The 19,065-nt window shown below is 49.5% G+C and overlaps 1 protein-coding gene across 1 annotated transcript; it reads left to right on the forward strand.

The window, feature by feature from the left end:
- Positions 1-430: 430 nt before the first annotated feature.
- Positions 431-18,218, forward strand: PAX6 (paired box 6). The gene is given in 16 exon segments (XM_065685967.1): positions 431-550; positions 657-800; positions 4,131-4,207; positions 4,539-4,593; positions 6,590-6,692; positions 6,695-6,716; positions 7,188-7,318; positions 8,266-8,307; positions 8,401-8,616; positions 9,193-9,358; positions 13,425-13,583; positions 14,424-14,506; positions 14,787-14,937; positions 15,054-15,169; positions 17,144-17,294; positions 18,050-18,218. Coding segments are annotated over 14 exon segments (1,530 nt in total). The 5' UTR covers positions 431-550; positions 657-800; positions 4,131-4,158; the 3' UTR covers positions 18,136-18,218.
- Positions 18,219-19,065: the final 847 nt, after the last annotated feature.

Genomic DNA, 19,065 nt, shown 5'->3' on the forward strand with positions numbered 1-19,065 from the left:
ATTTTCCCCTTATCTCCATTGTCGGACCGGAGCGAACTCTTTAAATGCAAATTGACCTTTCCCTTAAACTCCCCCCCATCGTCCCTCACACACACACCCCTCCGCAACCCCTGCCGGTCCCCTCCCCCTGCCCGACCTGAAAACGCGCCGGTCCCCGGGGCCGGAGCGGGGCCGGGAGGCAGTGGAGCCCCGGTGCAGAGCGGGAGCGCGGAGCCGGGCCCTCCGTGTTCCGATCGCAGGGCCGGCCCCGCTGAGCAGTGCCGGGCGGCGGGCGGCCAATCGGCGGCTGGGAGGTGCGGGCGTCGCTTTGCATAAAGCAATATTTCGTGTGGGAGCATTTGCATGTTGCGGAGTGATTAGTGGGTTTGAAAAGCCAGCCCCGGCGGAGCCGCATTTCCCGCTCTGGGGAAAGCGCAGGGAGGAAGTGTTTTGCTGGAAGATGATGACAGAGGTCAGGCTTTGCTAATGGGCCAGTGAAGAGCAGTGGAGGCGAGGCAGAGACCAAGCCGCAGAGACATTAATACACTTGAACCATCACCAATCAGCATAGGTGTGCTCTGTCTCTCTCTCTCCCCACTTCACTCACACACTCTTTTATCTCTCGCTCTCCAGTCACTGACAGCCCATTTTATTGTCAATCTCTGTCTCCTTCCCAGGAATTCGAGATCACACAACCAGCAGCTTCAGTGGAGAAAAACTATTTTGCTGGCAACTCTTTTTAAAGCACCATCATTTCAAATCAGTGCGCTCTTAAAACTGTTGACAGGAGCTTTGACAACAAGACAGGATGCCTCATAAAGGTGAGTCTGCTCATTTCTTCTCCCAACTTCTCCCTCCTCGCATTTTAATATTTACGCAGGGCTCTCGCTCTCTCCCCTCCTCTCTTTCTCTGTCTCGCTCCTATTCCCATTTGCATTCCGAAGAGCTTGCCAGGGAACTTTCCAGCCCAGGAGCTCACAAACTTTCTGCCTTTCACATGAGCCCCTGTCCTCTGGAATAGCTAAAGCATCTGACGCGGAAAGCAGTGCCAACAGTAGTCATTCCCAGGCAGCATTCGCTGGGCAGGGAGACAGACCACCAGCGCCGGTCTCTGTGCTGCTGGTGCTGCCGGTGTCCCAGCTCAGAGGGGAGGGTGGCAGGACCCCACCGGCCTCCGGCCCCACGCCACGCCGCCTGAGAAGGAAGGAGGGAAGGAGGGAACGCGCGTCGTGTTGCCCCGAGAGCGGCCCCGTCCGCGGCTTCTGCTTTGTCTTCCCGCGGCCTCGGTTAGGGAAGGATCCCCCGTGATAGTGTAGGGGAAAGAGGGAGAGAGTGTCCGGGAGAGGTGCGGGAGGGGACGTGGAGGGAAAAAGTGTATAAATCACATTCTAGGCCAAGCCAGCTCCCGAGCGCGGTACAGGCGGGGAGCTGAGCCGAGCTGAAGGGCTGTCAGCTCTAATCAGCCAGCCGGGGATCTTCCCAACTTGTCCCTCGTGCCGGCAACTTTCCCAGCTCCAGCGTAGGAGAAGCGCCGGGGGCGCCGGAGCCCCCCGCACTGCCCCGCACCTCTCTTTTTAATCTATATACTTTAAAAAGGTTTTGTTTTTAAAAATCCCAAATCTCGCTTACTCGTGCAAGAAAAAGCCACGCAGCCGCCTCTTTTATCCCTCACTATAGCAAAGCCTTTTTTTTTTTTTTTTTAATTCTTTTAAGAAGTTGAAATTTTGAGAAGTTGCAAACTCTTCGCTGTGGAAAAAAATAATTAAAATAAAAGGAATTTACTCCTGGGAAGCGCAAAGCAAAAGGGGTTCTTTTTTCGCCTCGAAAGTGCAATTGGAAAGAGAAAAGAAAACAAACCAACAAACCGAAACACCAAAACCAATCAGACCCAATCTGGATTTGAATTTAACCTTGTAGCGCTTTGCCCGGGGGTATTACATGGCCGCGCAGAGCAGGAATCATTTCTGGAAAGTTTAAAAACAAACTTTCTCGAAAGCTTAGACGTACCTGGCCAGAGGCGGTTTTGGGAAACGACAGCAAGGTCCCGGAGAAGGAAAGTGACGGAGTCTTCTCCATCTTAGGGACATAAAATAATAAAAGTGGCCCTTGCCAATAAATGTTTATAGCTGCTGACCTTTACCAGCCCCTGATCGCAAAACGATTCGGGTTTTATCTTTTTCTCATTCGCCCCGAGAAGGCGAAACTTTGTCATCTTAACTACTAATTACGGCTTCAACGGGAGAGGGGGGGAAATGCTGTCCTCCATCAGGTTATATAAAGATTTGGAGGTTAAAAAACGACAGGCAGCTTAGGCCCTGCCTGTTAGGACAGAGCACATCGCCGGGAGCCGGGTGCGGGTCTCTGCGGGGAGCGCGGGTCCGGGGCACGGCGATGGGAGAAGGCGACTTCGTGATCGTGTTGCTTCTGTCTGGGGGTCCCCGCGGCCGGTCTGGGGGCGTCAGAGAGTTGCTGAGCAAAGCTGGAGCTCCGTGCCCCACGCCTCTTCTTACCTTGCTGAAGCACTTGGCTCCCCTCGCCTCTGTTGTAAAGCGCTTTCGGCTGTGTTTGGGGTTTGGTTCGGTTTGGTTTCATGGCTTCTCCCCCACTTCTTTTTTTTTTTTTTTTTCCTCCTTTTTTTCCCCTCCCTTTCTTTTAAATCCATTCATGGTCGTTTCTAAGGTCTGTGCTGGCAGAGCTGAGGGCTGGAAGTTTCATTGGGGTTTTCCGGATGGCTCCTTTAACCCCCTAAGTCCCACCTTTAGGAGTTACGCGTGAAATATGTGAGGAAATTGTGTCTGAAGAAGTGGGTTTCCCTTTCGGTGTGTGTCTATGCAGACGTGTTCGGTGTATTAAAGGGATGGCTTCACGTTCAGTTCAGCTGAAGGAGATACGGCCACGTCTCCATTGAAGTACAGTGTAGTTTGCTCTGCTGCTAATCAGGTAGTTCTTCAAAGAGCAGTAAATATTTACCAGTTAAAGTCTTCATGCTGCGAGAAAGTACTTGTTTGATGTTTATTTTTATGGATTTAAGATTACTAAAAGGTACTTAATAAATTATGCCATGGCTCGTCCTGAATGGGGAAACGTGCCTCTTTGAATTCTTCATCATATGCAGGAAGAGTAAAATTAATATTCATTATAGGCGCAGAAGAAAGAGAATGAGTATTTTTAGGAGAAAAAAAGGGAGAGAAAATGAAAGCTGCGACTATTTCATTATTTTACCTCCCTTTTTTTAGCAACCCCCTTGAATGGGCTCTTTATTGTAATTGTCCCTCCCCAATTGAGCACCCCACTGAGCTGTTGTATCTTTTTACAACCCCTAACAACTCGCACCAGTAACACAATTACCGCCAGATATTTATAACAAGAAATTACTTTTCCATCTTCACCCGCGACGATTTCAAATAAATACATGGGGGAAGCATAAATAAATAAATAAGTGTGGGGGGAGGGGGGAAGAGCGGAGAGAGGGAGGGAAGGTGGCTAGAGGAGGATAGAGGGAGCAGGGGAAGCAGGGAGGTAGCTAGGCGGGGGGAGTGTGTGTAGTAAAAAGGGCGCTGGGGACTGTCCAGGAGCTGGGTCAAGGCAGGCACTAATGAAGGGAGAAGGGGCTTGTTTCTCTGCTCTTTGTAAGTTGGAGGGTTGTTGGTCCGTTGAGTTGGGAAGCTGCACGGCCGGTTAAGGAGCCTGGGTTTCTGCACTAGGGGTTTGGGTAGAGAAGCAGAATGGAGGCCATTGTTCGCTTTCTGTAGGCTTTGTTTAACAGTTCTCACCCCCTCCTGTTCTTACTTTTTAAAGCAGTGAGGCGAGGTAGACAGCGTGTGTCACAGTACAGTGAAAAAGGGGAAGATCTAAAGACCAAAAAAGAAGTTAATCACAAGATGGGGAGTTTGGAGGAGAAAAAGTTGCTAGTGCCGCGGGGAAAGGGGAGGACGGGGGGTGGAATAAATAACTCGAGGAAATACCCGGAGGTAAAGATGGAGCTGGGCTCCCAGCACTCAGAGCAGCCGGCAGAGCCAGCCCTCCCACACCCCACCCTCAGCCTTTGCGCAACCCCCCCCGCGCAGCACAGCGCAGCTCCCCCCAGGCACACGCGCACCTTCCCGGCCCCGCTCCGCACTTCTTAATGTACTTCTTCTGCTTTGTCCTAGAGGGAAGACTTTAACTAGTGACCCGCAGATGTGCGAGTCCCTAAATTGTATGAGAGGACAGTCCGCCTCGCTTCCAGGCAAGTTTAAAAACATGACTTGGGACTCTCTTTGTGATTGTTGTCGCCCCACTTCACGCACCACCTCGGCGAAGGGCACTAACGCCAAGGCAACACGCCACCTGCATGCAATTAAAACGAGAAACAACTTGGCGGGTTGCTTTTCCTGTTTTTTTTTCGCGTGTTAGGGATACATATGTACATTTTTGCCCTGAGGTATTAAAGCCCCTAAATCCTTAAGCTAATCGGGGGAAGACGCCTCGGGATAACAAATAAGCCTGTGAGCCTCTCTGCAGCTTAACCGCGGGTACTACCTACCTCCCCTGATTAACGCCTATTTTATCACCAATAGACTGCTATAGGCGAGCCCCGTGGGATACTGCTCTATCAGCCCAACATGCAGAACAGTAAGTGACTCCGCGCCCCTCCGCGGCCGCGGGCAGGTGGCGCGGGGCCGAAGGCTCGCTTCGGGCCGGGGGAGCGGGGGGCCTCCGGGGGCGCGGTGGGCCCTGCGAGGCCGGGCGCGTTGCCCACCACGTCGGGGCGCGGGTACTGCCGTGCGTGGGGTGGAGCGGGCCGGGGGCGCCGTGACAGCCCCGGGGACTGATCCGGCTGGTGGCCCAGGCCCTGGCGCGTGTCCTGCCCTCTGCGCTCCTGGGCATGTACAAGCCCCTCCGTGCCGGCGCAGTTCCTGCAATCTCCTGGGCTTATTCGCTTCCCGGTTCTGGTTTCTTTGTGGATTGCTAATTTTGGGGGCCTTTCGTTGTTGCTGCTGTCCTCGGCGATGTGGTTGAAGATCTTGCCGATGGGCCTACGCGTCTATCGGAGGGGAAAGCGCGGGAGCGCAATGAGTGGAGCCAGACAGTGGCTGGGAGAAGCGGCCTTTCGTTGCGCTCCGGCGGAAGGAGCTGCGCGGAGGTTGGGAAGGAAGGACCAGGAGTGAGGTCCCTGCCACCCCCATCTCGGGAAGCGCATCGTCCGCGGGGTACACCGTCGCGATTCTGTGAGGCTTAGCAACCCTGCGGCGCTCATGCGCAGGGGGCGCGCTTATTTTGCGCGTGTAGAGGTAGCTAGGGGTGGGCGACCCCTACCTCAGTGCTGTTCGGGGACCTGGCCTGGAATGCGCGGCTCCGGGACCCCGTTATCATCCTTCTGTGAAACCGGTTCATAAGTTGTTCCCCGGGTGAGGAGCATCAGGAAAACCACCAGGGTTTGGGGGTTCTCAGGAAACCTCGGGTGGAGCTTTCTTTCGAGGGGTTATTTTTCTTTTTCCTTGCGGGGCCTCTGTCTGCCCGTCAGTGCGATGTGTTCTCACTTATCCCGAGAAAAACCCGAGCCTCGTCGGCCTTGGGAGGGATCACCTGCGCCTCGGTGGGACGGTGGCGGCTGGCCTTGACAGTGGCGTGCCGAGGGTTTATGGTAATGGGGGAATGCCTTCACTCGGCCGTTTGGGATCGCCACCGCAGAAAGCAGAAAAGATATCATTCGGGTGAAGCCTTTATTTTGTTTAAAGGTCGCGGCGGGCTCTTCAGGCTTTGTGTTAATAACTCCTGGGTGTACATGGTGCAGAGCATCCAAATTGACACCATATGTTTTCCTATTAGATGACTAGCAATAGAATACAAGGCGCATAATCATTGCCACTGGGCGAGATCTACACCGCTCTCCAGGGAAATTATGTAATGATTAAGGCTTAACCTTTTAAGTGAAACTTTGATTTTGCTTTCCCCGCTGCCATTTTTTATGGCGGCGAGAGTGTGCGGTGCATGTCCCTCCCCTCTTCTGAAATGGGCTCCCCGTACGCGTTTATGGGGGGGAACGAGGGATGGAAGGGGGCCGTGCGGAGGGCCTGCTCTTCCCGGACGCCCCCGGGGCCCATCATCGTCCTGGCCGGCGGAGCTCAGACCGCAGCCCCCCGGGGCGCAGGCGGGGAGGGACGCGGAGCTCCTCGCCCCGCGGTGGGAAGCGCAGGTCTCGCTGCTGGGACCGGGCGGCAAATTCTCCAGCCCCGATGTCACTTCGAATCCATTGCGCAGGGAGCGCGCCCCCTCGGTTGTGTCCGCGCAGAGCCCGCGGGTACCGCAAACCTCAGCCTCCCTCGGAGGGAGAGCGAGGAGAGTTCAATCTAGTCTGAGTGATATCCAAATGCGGACAGAAAGGGTCGTTTTATCATGCTACTATTTGTCGTGACGATGCAATTTTCAAAAGCAGAGTACTGTCATAAAGTGACACGCCTGCCACAAGTGCTCCAACTGATCTTTTCAATTAGCCTTCCATGCATGATCCGGGGCGACTTCCGCCTATTTCCAGAAATTAAGCTCAAACTTGACGTGCAGCTAGTTTTATTTTAAAGACAAATGTCAGAGAGGCTCATCATATTTTCCCCCTCTTCTATATTTGGAGCTTATTTATTGCTAAGAAGCCCGGGCTCTTGGAGTCAATTTATCAGGAGGCTCCAAAGAGAGGAGAGCGGAGAGCGCGTAGAGCAGAGCTTCTCCAGGGAGACTTCCTCCAAAGCCTGGAGCTTCAGGTTGGGCACTGGCGAGGCAGCCTCCCGCTTGGCTTTCGGCTAAGCGAGCTGTGGCTGTGAGGGTGCAGGCGGACGTCCCTGCGCTGGGGGTTGGTGGGGTTCGAGGTTTTGTTTGGTGCGGTTTCTTGGTTTTGGGTATTTTTCCCCTTTTTTTTTTTTTTCCTTTTTTTCCCCCTCCTTTTTTTTTTTAATTTTATTTTTATTTTTTATGGTGGGTAGGCAAAAATGAAAAGCAAAAAGGCAAAGGAAGGAGGCAACCCAAAGCGATATAGCCAGGAATATTCTGGGCTTTGGGGCTGGGTCGGGGGTCTGCCGCCCGCCGGAGCCTCGGGGACTCCCTGGGAGCGTCGGGCGAGGCCGGCGCCGGGGTCCGGACCGATTGCTCGGGTTGGATCGGAGGGGCGAGGCGGGGCGTGCGCGGGCGCTGCGCGGGAGCTGAGGGTGCTATGGTGAGCGCTGTGCTTCCCGTAGGTCACAGCGGCGTGAACCAGCTCGGCGGGGTGTTCGTCAACGGGAGGCCGCTGCCCGACTCCACGCGGCAGAAGATCGTGGAACTCGCTCACAGCGGCGCCCGGCCCTGCGACATCTCCCGGATCCTGCAGGTGAAGGCGGCGGCGCCCCCGCCCTCCCTCCGCGCCGCTCCGCAGCCGCTTTGTCCACCGCTGGCCGCCGAGGCGCTAATTGCCAACCCCCCCACACTCACCCACCCTCCAGCACCACCCGCCTTCCAACCTAATAAAACGATCCATCTGCTCGATTGTCGCTGCAAATAGACCTTTCGACGCGTATATGTGTATATATATATACACACCTTTAACAACCTTTATTTTTTAATTTTTTTGTTGTTCCCCTTTATGTCCATCCGGTGATAACCTGCACTCTCGTTACAGTTAGTTCGCTGTAATAAACTGAATTATACGGCTCGGCATAATTTCAGTTTCCTCTCCTTTCCCTTTCTCCCTTCCCTGTTTTTACTTCTGATTTTGTGAGATCTGTATGCATTTGGCGTGGCTTTACTGCTATTTTGGTTTTACCTTTTTTTTTTTTTTTCCTTCCAAAAAGTGAAAAAAAAAAAAAAGGGGGTGGGGAAAAAAATGAGAGGGAAAAAAAGAGGGACCCCCCTCCCCCTCTCCAAGCCACGCTTGTTTAGGGGGTTTAGCCCGGAATCTGTCTGTGCAGACACTAAGGCAATCTGGTGCAGCTCAGGGGTGCTTTGTAAGTGTACGTGTCGATAACCCCTCACTCCCCTTGTCTCCCCAGTACTCTGTCTAAGAGCAGTGAGGACGATGGAGACCAGTTTGGTTTAGCTATTGTTCGCATTTAAGGCGTATTTTAACATAAATACTAAACCAATTACGTTTTGACCGGACTTTTTTTCCCTTCCAGATGTTTTTAAAGTATCACTTTTGTAGAGGGTAGGGCAACGAATGTTTTTTTTTTTTTGTTTGTTTGATTTTGGTTTTTTTTTGTTTTTTTTTTTTTAAGAAAAAAAAAAAAAGACTCTCTAAGTAAGTTCTCATACCATTTAAGGTATATTTTTGTGTTATAGACCCATGCAGATGCAAAAGTCCAAGTGCTGGACAATCAAAACGTAAGCTTGTCATTGTTTAATGCATACTTAAACAATTTTATTTTTGTCTTGAAATTATTAATAATGTGATTTTCTGTCCGCTTCCCTATCCAGGTGTCGAATGGATGTGTGAGTAAAATTTTGGGCAGGTATTACGAAACTGGCTCCATCAGACCCAGGGCAATCGGAGGTAGTAAACCGAGAGTAGCGACTCCAGAAGTTGTAAGCAAAATAGCGCAGTATAAACGAGAGTGCCCCTCCATCTTTGCGTGGGAGATTCGAGACAGATTACTATCAGAGGGGGTCTGTACCAACGATAATATACCCAGTGTAAGTTCATGAACAAAACCTTCCTGTGTGCCGTGTACAATGCTGGGTAGCCGTAGCGAGCCTCTGCTTCCTTTGTTTTGCTACCAGAGGAGAGGATAGCAGGTTCACATCATTTGCATGTGGCAGGGTCAGGAGCGGGGTTTGTTTTTTCGTACAGAATCTGACTAATGCCTTCAAGGAAGAGGAAAAAAAAAAAATATATATATATATATAAAATATGCGGGTCACCCCTGCGCCTGGAGCCTCAGGACTGCGAGCGTCAGCCCAAGCCATCACTCTGGCTTTGCAGGGTTAGGGTTGGGGCTTTTTTTGTTTTTCTTTCTTTCTTTTTTTTTTTTTTCCCCCCCTTTTCTTCTTCCTTTTTTCCTCCCCTGTCGTTGGTTGGTTGGTTTGTTCGTTTGCACCACCGCCAGCAGTAACCGACTCGGGGTGGCTGCGACCCAGCGCTCGGGGAGCCCCCGACTTGAGCCCAGGTCGGGCAGCCCGCAGAGCGGAGGGGGCGAGGGGGTTGCGCGCGTGGCTGGCGGGGAGCGCGCTACCGCACTACCATCGTCTTTCCTGTCCTTTGCCTTCCAGGTGTCGTCGATAAACAGAGTCCTACGCAACCTGGCTAGCGAAAAGCAACAGATGGGTGCCGACGGGATGTACGACAAGCTAAGGATGCTGAACGGCCAGACGGGGACCTGGGGCACCAGGCCCGGCTGGTACCCCGGCACCTCGGTACCCGGGCAGCCCGCACAAGGTAAGGAACAGCCTGTGGAGGCTCAGCCTTTCCCGGCAGCGGATGCCCCCGAAGCGGAACACCCCTACCCTGTCGCCGCCAGTGCCGTTTTCGCAGGGCAGTGGCCGAGAAGGTCCTCCAGCCACCTGCCCGGGGAGGCGGGCGGCGGGGGCCGGCGGCTTCCAGCCCGGTCCCGGCCCGATGGCTGGCCGGGGAGGGCCGGGAGGAGGATGCGGGAGCTGGGACTCCTGCTCCGCGCCGGGGTCTGCAAAGCCGGTGTGATCGGAACTATCTCCGCCGGGCTGATTATAGTTCCTCCTCAATGGACCCGAAACAACTTTATAAATATAGGAAACTGTTTATCCTGAAGATTAATAGGTATTTGTTGTAGGAATGACAGGGGATAATATGAAGGATAATGGGATGTTACGTTACATACTTAAGATGGTTAATGGCTTCTTTTTGAACACGGGCTCTGTTGAGGCTGGGCTCTCTCCCTGGCTGTGGTCATTCCTTTAGAAGAGGTGTCTATATACAACAACCTGCTTTTTGTTTTCACCCGCAAGGGAAAAAAAAATCGGTAACAGTGTGCAGAATATCTGGTACAAAGGATGTTTCTGTCACACGCAAGAATTTGTTATGGGAACAATTCTGTCGCTATGTAATTGCTCATTAGAGATCGTTTTGTTTCTCATTAAGGCGACATGAATAAGCGTCTAGTTGAAGGAGACAGCTGTAGAAATGTTCCACAGGAGACCTCTGGACACGATATGGCACCGCTTGCCAATTAGACATGTCAGTTTTAAGAGAAGAAAACAATCTACGAAGGACACTAGAAAGATAGAGCGGAGCCCTCGCTTCCCCCATCCCTACTTTGATGTTTTGATTGTTGTGTTGTTGTGGGAGGTTTTATCTTCAGATGTTGTTTTCCCCCTGTTCCCTTCGGAGCCGGGCCGGCAACAACCGTCCGCCTCACCTGCGGAGCCAAGGAATGCCCCTGCCCTTCTGTGAGCATCCCTGTCCCGGCCGTCGTCGGGGCTCCCGGTCCGTCCGTCCGTCCGTCCTTCCCTTCTTCCCTGCCTCACACCCCACAGGCACAGCGGTGCTCGGCGGAGGGGAGCGCACTTTCCGTCAGTGCGGCTCCAAACGGCCTGGGCGCCCTCCGTTTATTTTAGATTTATTTTATAAGGGCTGTAAATAGAGACATTTAGGGTCCTCCGCACCCTAGCGCGGCGCCTGACTCGGGGTGGAGGAGGTCGGTGGAGCTGCTGCGGGTCTGTGCTGACCCGTTCCCTCAGCGCAGCGATGAGCGCAGTTTGCGCTGGGAAGCGCGGACCCCCGGGCAGAATGGCAGGGCGTGAGGAACGCAGGAGCCCTCTCCCAAATACTGCGGAGCGGTGCGGAGGACCCTAAATGTCTCGGTGCGGGTACGAGAGGCGAGGGGAGGCAGGCAGGCAGGCACTTAAACCAGCCGCATGAGGAAATTAAAATTAATAAAATGGATTTCCTCTGGAATATTCATGCTCCCTCTAATGTTCTTTTTTTCCCTTGCAGGGGTATGTTACTGGATTTTGAGAGTCCATTACTCAAAAAGCATAAGGAGAGGTTAGGTCTCAAAGGGGTATAAATATGGTCTCAATCTGATAAACGCCATGCAGCAGTGAATAAAATAATGGATACGTGAGGGCTGACAGAACAAAAAGAGACATCTCTATCCGGGAGAAATTCTCCAGTGATTTAGTGGTTTTAGGGATCACTGAGACACTGTTTCTTATCTTTTTTCCTCCCCCTCCCTCTCTTACAAGACTAAACCCTTCTATAGGATTTAGACACTTTCTCTTTCAACAGATGCTACAATGTTTTGATCCTGGCTCTATAGCTGAGAGATGCCGCAATTGGTTTGCTATCTTTTTTTCCTTGTTTTCCGCCTCACTGATTAAGACACTAAGAAACTAAGGAATGATTTTATTTCCCAGAGTCTTTTTTTTTTTTTTTTTTTTTTCCAGGAAACAAATCCTATACCCAGCGTCAGATGGTCTGGCTATAGGATAATAGGGACGGATATTCACTTGCTTTCTTACGGATTAAGTCTGGAAGGTGGAACAGCCCTACTAAGATCGCGCTTTTTAGTTGTGTTTGGTTCTGAGGTTTTTTTTGTTTGTTTGTTTTTTTTTTAAGGAAAAAATTAGAAGAAAGAAGTGAAAAAAAGGGGTTGCTTCTAAAAAGATCTCTTAATTGTCCGTCTCTTCTAAATAACTATAAGTGCGTTAAGGTGGAACTTTGAGCTGGCTCAGAGATCTGGGGGCAGGAGGGGCTGCAAAAATTGGGTGGCTTCAAAAGTTTCAAAATAAGGAAATAAGGGTGTTAGGGAGTTCCCGCTTTGGGTCGGTCCTCCTGGCCGCTCCCCGGCCGAGGCAGGGCGCGCTCCCGAGCCCCAGCGGCCATCCCCGCCGCCTCTGGTCGGCCCCGCGGACAGTGATGGATGAAGGCAGTGGCGGAGGTGAGGCGGTGGCCCCCGGCGCTGGTGCGGCCATCCCCGGGCCGGGGGGCTTTGTATGCCCCTGAAAGGCAGGACCGACCCCCCCGAACCCCCTCCCTCCCGCTATTCACCGGCCGCCGGCCGCCTCAATGGAGTTGCGGCCGCCCATATGGTGACCACGGCCGCTGAATCCCCGGGTTTAAATGGGGGAGAAGAGTTCGGGGTTTAAAACATTTCAAAGTGGTTGAAAAGGTCCCAGCAGATCCTGTCACAATCTCCTCCCTGAGCTTTGAAGGCCGGGGCCATTGTTAGCCGATTATAAATGATATTACTTTAAAGTTGATTTCCCACAATATTTAAAGGATGTAGCGGGAGCGTCGTGGGTTTTTTTTTTTTTGTTTGTTTTTTTTTGTGTGTGTGTGTTTTTTTTTTTTTTTTTTTGGCGTGACTTCTCAAGGGAATTAGCATAAGCAGCCCGTGGTCCCTCATCCCATCTCCCTCTTTATGCGACATCAAAATGCCTCGAGAAATATGCTTAGAAAGGAGAGGGAGAGCTCGCTTAGGAACAAGGAGTTCTCTGCCTCCACACGGGAACCTGCTCCTTGTCACCACAGTGAGCTGGGTACCAGCAGAGCCCCGCAAAGCCGGCTGTGCCTTGAGACCGCCCCAAAGGGGAGCACAAGGAACTTTTCCTCCCTGTTTAATGCCAGAAATTACATTAAAAGTGGTGGGAATGCCCTAATTAAAAATGTACCGCTTAAATGATATGCCAAAGCTCAGCTGCAGAGGAGTGTATTCAGCTAGTTAGTGAACTCGCTACTATTTCTTTTAAAATTACATGTTAAAATTTTAAAAGAAATCTTACTTTTCTCTGGTGCAACACATTACAAAGAATGGACAGTCCTTTTATCTAAATATAAAATTCCATTTTCAGCAATTATAGCCTGTTCTTGGTGATGATATAATTACAGCTGTGCTCAGTAATAGGTGTCAAGGCAATGCACACTCATACAATAGTTGAATAAAACTGCAGAACAATGCAGGCACGTCTAAATTCACAACCTTTAAAATGAAATTGACTGTGCAGAATTCAAATAAAAACTGGATAAATATTTTTTAAAAAAGATTACAAGCTTGGTTTGGTTTCTTAATAGCATTTTCTGCAAACCTATCAACATCTAATTGATTAGATAGGAATTACTGATTATAGATAATCTGAAATACTGAACATCACTATTTTAAATATAGCAATAGGTAAATAAATGCAGCAGACGGAGGAGACTGCCATGGCACTTCAACAGCAATTCATGGGAAGAATCAGTTTCAGGAGAAAGTATTTTTATGCAGGTTTTATCCCAGAGGGAAAACAAAATGATGGGAAGACCAGGTGACTGCAATTCCTCATCTCCAATGTTTACGATAATGCTGGAAACCAAAATGTTTCCATCTTTCCCGTGTCATTAGTGCAATATGGTTTTGATACCTGAGACATTTATAAGGAGGGTGTCAGCAAACGTGGCCGAACTTGTTTTCACTCTCGTTATTTCTCTGATAAGGATCTCAAAACAAGCGTACCTACTTTTCACTTTCTGACTCTTGGTTCTGCAGATGGCTGTCCGCAACAAGAAGGAGGAGGGGAAAACACTAACTCCATCAGTTCTAATGGAGAAGATTCAGACGAGGCCCAAATGAGACTCCAGCTGAAAAGGAAGCTGCAGAGAAATAGGACATCCTTTACCCAAGAGCAAATTGAAGCCCTTGAGAAAGGTGAGTGACATTTTCCTATGGCTGAAGTGGGAGAGAAAAGCAAAATGTGCCCTGGATATATTTAGGACTGAACAGAAGAATGGCATTCATGTGCCTTATATATGTATATACGTATATATATTTTAAGTCCATGGCTCCCTCCATCCACTTTTATTCAATGAGCTCCAAACATTCATCGATGGCTGCAGCATGCACTGAAAACCTTTTAAAATGTTTTGAAAGGGACCATTCTCAGGTCACAGATCATACACAAACATCAACGTTACACCCTGGCCTTCTCTCACAGGGACAAATTTCCTCTTGCCAACTGTGCTGTGTCCCTGTCCATGCAGCATGGCTGTACACCGGGAAGGCAAGGGCAGGGAGCTGGGGCTGGCAGCAGCCCTCTGTGCCTGCCCCCATGCTTGCTGCCCATCCCCAGTGCTGCTGCTGCCTGGGGCTGGGAGCAGATGCCCTTTTCCCTGACCAGACTGAGTGCACCTCGCCTCTGACCCACTGTGGTTCTTTGTCCCGATTTCCTGCTGCTTTTTAGCAACGTGCCATTTTGCTTCTTGGTGACAGGGTCAGAGCTGCCTTGGGGACCCCCTTAGCAGAAGCAGAAGCCCTCACTGCTTCTTGAAGGATGCAGCATTGCACCCAAGTCTGCCCATCCCCTTAGTGGTATTCCCCAGCAGGCAAGGGAAGGTTTCCTCCTTCCTAACACACAGAGAAAGCTCAGCTTTGCCTTCACAGCAATGTTTCTTAGGCGCATTTAGAGCATAGGCAGTGGAGGAATGGCTCTGACTGTGTAGTGGGTCACATTAACTCTTTGCAACTAATGCAGCAATATTTTCTTTGCAGAATTTGAGAGGACCCACTATCCCGATGTATTTGCAAGAGAGAGACTAGCTGCTAAAATAGACCTGCCTGAAGCAAGGATACAGGTACTGAGCCGCTGTGCAATTATGGCTATTCCTAGTTTTTACTTTTACTATTCTATCTTTGTTATTCCTGGCTTCTCAAAGCACAGGGCAGCCCCTGTTTCTGACCAGGTATTTGCCCATCTACCCCTTCAAGAAAATAGCAGCTGGGGCTTGCTTTCGTATGTTGCTTTGCCATGCTGCAGGCCAGCTTCTATCAGCATGGCCTTGAGCTACGTGAGGGAGGCCCCATGCCTCTAGTCCTTGTCAGGTCACTCATGTCTCTCAAACGCTGTCTTTCCAGGTGTGGTTTTCTAACAGAAGGGCCAAGTGGAGAAGGGAAGAGAAGCTGAGGAACCAGCGAAGACAAGCCAGCAACACTCCCAGCCATATTCCCATCAGTAGTAGTTTCAGCACAAGCGTTTACCAGCCGATTCCTCAACCAACAACCCCTGGTAATGTCACCAACTTGCTCACTCATCCTCTTGTGAAAATGAGACTCTGAGACTGTATTGCTGATTGTAACAGTGGTTAAACTAATGTGTTCATCTATCTGTCTATTCTATTATAGTTTCCTCTTTCACATCAGGTTCCATGTTGGGCAGAACGGACACGGCACTCACAAACACATACAGCGCACTGCCGCCCATGCCTAGCTTCACCATGGCCAACAACCTGCCTATGCAAGTAAGTCTGGTGCAAGTGCCATGGCACAATGTTCCCTTGGGACTCAGCAGCCATGGGGTGCATGGGAATGCAGGGGATTATAAACCCAGACCATGTTGCAGGGAAACTGGCACCATAGGCTTCCCTTGCATCTGAAAGGATGCCCCATTTGGGAAAATCACAAGGGAAAGGGCACTGTAAGACCTGGTGCTCATCAAGCACTTTCCTGAATCTGGAAAGAGAAAGGTCCTCAAATTTACAATGAAACAGATCTGTGACAGAAAAGCCCTTTTTGGACCCCTTGTACCCCCATTGCCTTTTGTTAACTTATGGAACTCACTGGTGCAGTACTGTGGAAACTGTTGCCTGAATAAGGTGTTGGAGGGATCTGACTTTCTCAGTGTGGGTAATGTTGTAGCGGCACATGAGGAACACCTGAGAGAGGGAAGGATGTGATTAGCATCAGTGGTTATGCCAGCTAAGCCAGAATTGCAGGAGCTGTCAATCCTCATGCCTGAAAACATTAGCTGATCACCAGCTGGGTTAGGAAGAAATCTATTCCTTTGGGGTCTGTTTCTATAGACCTTTCAGATGCAAAATTCCTCCTTTTTTAATGGTGGGGTTGGCCTAGGAAGGTGCTGGCCAATTACGGGAGTTTTCCAGCTTTGTCTGAGGCACACAGCATTGACCATTGCTAGAGGCAGGCGAGCAGATTAGAGAGCCTGACTCCTTCGCTGCGGCAATTACTATGTTACTAATTGCTGAACCAAAATTAACCAAATAAAGTTAGAGTCTTGCAAGTCCATGGAAAGAAATGACGTTGGCAAGGTTGCTATTCCATGATGTTGGAGGCCAGCTCCCGGCGGCAGGCTGAGAGCAGATGACAAAAGATCAAAAGGCTGATTAGGGGAGGGGACCCTTGGGAAAGCAGGAGGACCCCAGTTCACTGCTGGGCACCTGGGCAGGGACCTGGCACGTGTGAGCCACTCTGGAAAGTCAGTCTTGTCTATGTGGCCACTACGGTGTGATGGCCACATGATGCTGGAGTGGGAGATTTGGCAGCCGAACTGTCGGCATCTCCCTGAGGATGCACGGCTTGTTGTGTGCTTAGAGAGAGAGGCTGTCGGTATTTTTGGAGATGGCAGGTGTCGGGGTTGTGCAGACGGAGGAAATAAGTGCAGACGTGTTGAGTCTTGTGCACCTGGAGTGTGGGAATTACTCATCCTGCTTTCTGCTCCCCCTGCTGCCTTCCTCTGGTGGGGATGTACCAGTCCCCACTCCCCTGGTACCCCAGAGTGGGAGATCCCCCTGCTTGGTCCCTTGCTGACACTGTGCCATCCCTCACTCACTGCAACCAGCCACTGTCCTGCTGGCAGGGGGATTGGAGTTTAGGTAAATCTGTATGTCTCATCTCCTGGGATCCTGCTGGCACCGGTTTGAGGTGACCGAGGCTCTCTGAAGGCGGATCGACACACCCCAAACCCACACATCGTCTGTATGCATGTGCAACACGCTTGCAGATGCAAGATGAACCTGTGCGCTTCAGTAGAGTAATTTCTAGTTATTACACCCCTAATAGTTTTTAGTTACACCACAAATGCAAGGTGGGACACCAGCCCTGTCTCTGGCTGCAAAGGGCATGAGTACAAACGGGTCTGCAGAAGTACAGACGATGGCAGTGCTCAGGCTTTGGTTCTTTGGCTTATGTGTGTAACACCTTTGTTAACATCTAGATGTAGGGATTTGCTTGCCAGGCGTCTCTGAATAGGTGCTGGTGACTGTCCACATTATTGCTGAAGATCAAAACCCTCTGGGAAGAGGCTGCTTGGCTGAGCTCCTAAATAGGGCTTTACATCTAGGTCCTTGAATTTGAAACTGAAGCTCCTTTCGCGGCTGGCACACGCTGATTCTGAGGGCTGGCACATCCATCTAGAAGTGTAATGCTATGTTTGCCTTGAGTGATACTAAAGGATATTTTGTCCTTTGCTCCCGTAGCCCCCAGTACCCAGCCAGACCTCTTCCTACTCTTGCATGCTGCCCACCAGTCCATCGGTGAATGGCCGGAGCTATGATACGTACACCCCTCCGCACATGCAGACACACATGAACAGCCAGCCGATGGGCACCTCTGGCACCACTTCCACAGGTGAGTGTTTTTCCATGTGTATTCGCTGGGAGAAGTCTCTCTGTTGGGTTTAGTAGCTGCTGAACTGGGCAGAGGGTAACAATGTATGACCTTGCAGGCTAGAGCAGAAAGCCTGACTTTTAACTGCTGCCAGAGGGGTAAATGAAAGACAGCTGATTAACAGGGCTGGTGATTGAACAGCGGAGTGGAGACCCCCATCCTGCAAAATTTTCCCTTCATACTTAATTTCTAAAGCAGTCATTAATTTCTGAATTTCACTGTTAAATTTCAGCAGAGATCTTCACACCCAGGAAGTTAAGTGTATGGGAGTGTTTTTACTGTGTCTGCGTCAAAAGCTATTTTCTTGCTAAAGATTTGAAGTTATTGAAAAGGCAGGTAACCTGCAGAAATATTAACCTGTGCAGAAGAAGGCAAACCAGGGTATAAAGGGTGAGTATCAGCATAAGCAGGAGCAAGCCAGACGCATTTGAAGAGACAATAAATGTTCAGTGTGTTTTGGGCTGAATTCCCAACTGATGCAAACAAGCCGAGGCTCTGGAATTTATCTCAAAGCATGACAGTTTGTTTATAATGACAGATGAGTGAGACGTACATAGGTTTTTAAAATATATATCACCCTCCCCTCTGATTCTGCAGGCTGGTAGATGGCCAGATTTAATATTTACCAGAATGCAAGCACAAATCTGTGAAATTCAAAACAATAGTTGTGATCTGTATAGAAAAACTAAAATGCCCTTTTCCCCCTCAATTTTCAGGTCTCATTTCCCCTGGAGTGTCAGTTCCAGTTCAAGTTCCTGGCAGTGAACCTGACATGTCTCAATACTGGCCAAGATTACAGTAAAACATGTGTTAATTCCGTAAATGACTATATGGACAACAGTTGGATGTTCAGCAGTATTTTATAAAGGAAGAATGGCTCTCAGAGTACTTCTGTACTGCAACTGTGCCCTACGCTGTAACACATGGGAAAGACTTTCACGTGGACCTTTGTACACTGGAGGCATTATATCAGTTGGAACAAATCTTCATTTTGGTATCCAAACTTTTATTCATTTTGGTGTATTATTTGTAAATGGGCATTTGTATGTTATAATGAAAAAAACCACAAAAAAAGAACAATGTAGACTGGATGGATGTTTGATCTGTGTTGGTCATGAAGTTGTTTAAAAAAAAAAAGAAAAAAAAAAAAAAAGAAGCCATGATCAACAAGCTTTGCCATGAATTTAAGAGTTTTATCAAGATATATCGAATACTTCTACCGATCTGTTCATAGATTACGGATTGATGTTCCAAGTTTGTATCATTCCATTGCATATAATTAAACCTGGAACAATACGCACTAGATTTATGTAAGAAAAATATCTGTTGGTATTTCCAAAGGTTGTTAACGGATGAAGCTATGTGCAAACAGGGGTTAAGAGAGAGCTTCAGTGAAGAAAAGAGTTTGATAGATAAAAGGTAGATTGTGTCTTCGATATAATCCAATTTGTTTTATGTCGAAATGTAAGTATTTGTCTTCCCTAGAAATCTCCCAGAATGATTTCTATAATAAAGTTAATTTCATTTATATTTGACAAGAATATTCTATAGATGTTTTATACACATTTTCATGCATCATACGTTTCTTTTTTGGTCGGCAAGAGTTAATTGTTCTTAGAATAGTTGTACTACTGTTCACAGTCCAATCATTTTTGTGCATCTAGAATTCATTCCTAATCAATTAAAAGTGCTTGCAAGAGTTTTAAACTTAAGTGTTTTGAAGTTGTTCACA

The sequence above is a fragment of the Lathamus discolor genome, chromosome 6 (genome assembly GCF_037157495.1).
Source record: "Lathamus discolor isolate bLatDis1 chromosome 6, bLatDis1.hap1, whole genome shotgun sequence".
Taxonomy (NCBI): Eukaryota; Metazoa; Chordata; class Aves; order Psittaciformes; family Psittacidae; genus Lathamus; species Lathamus discolor.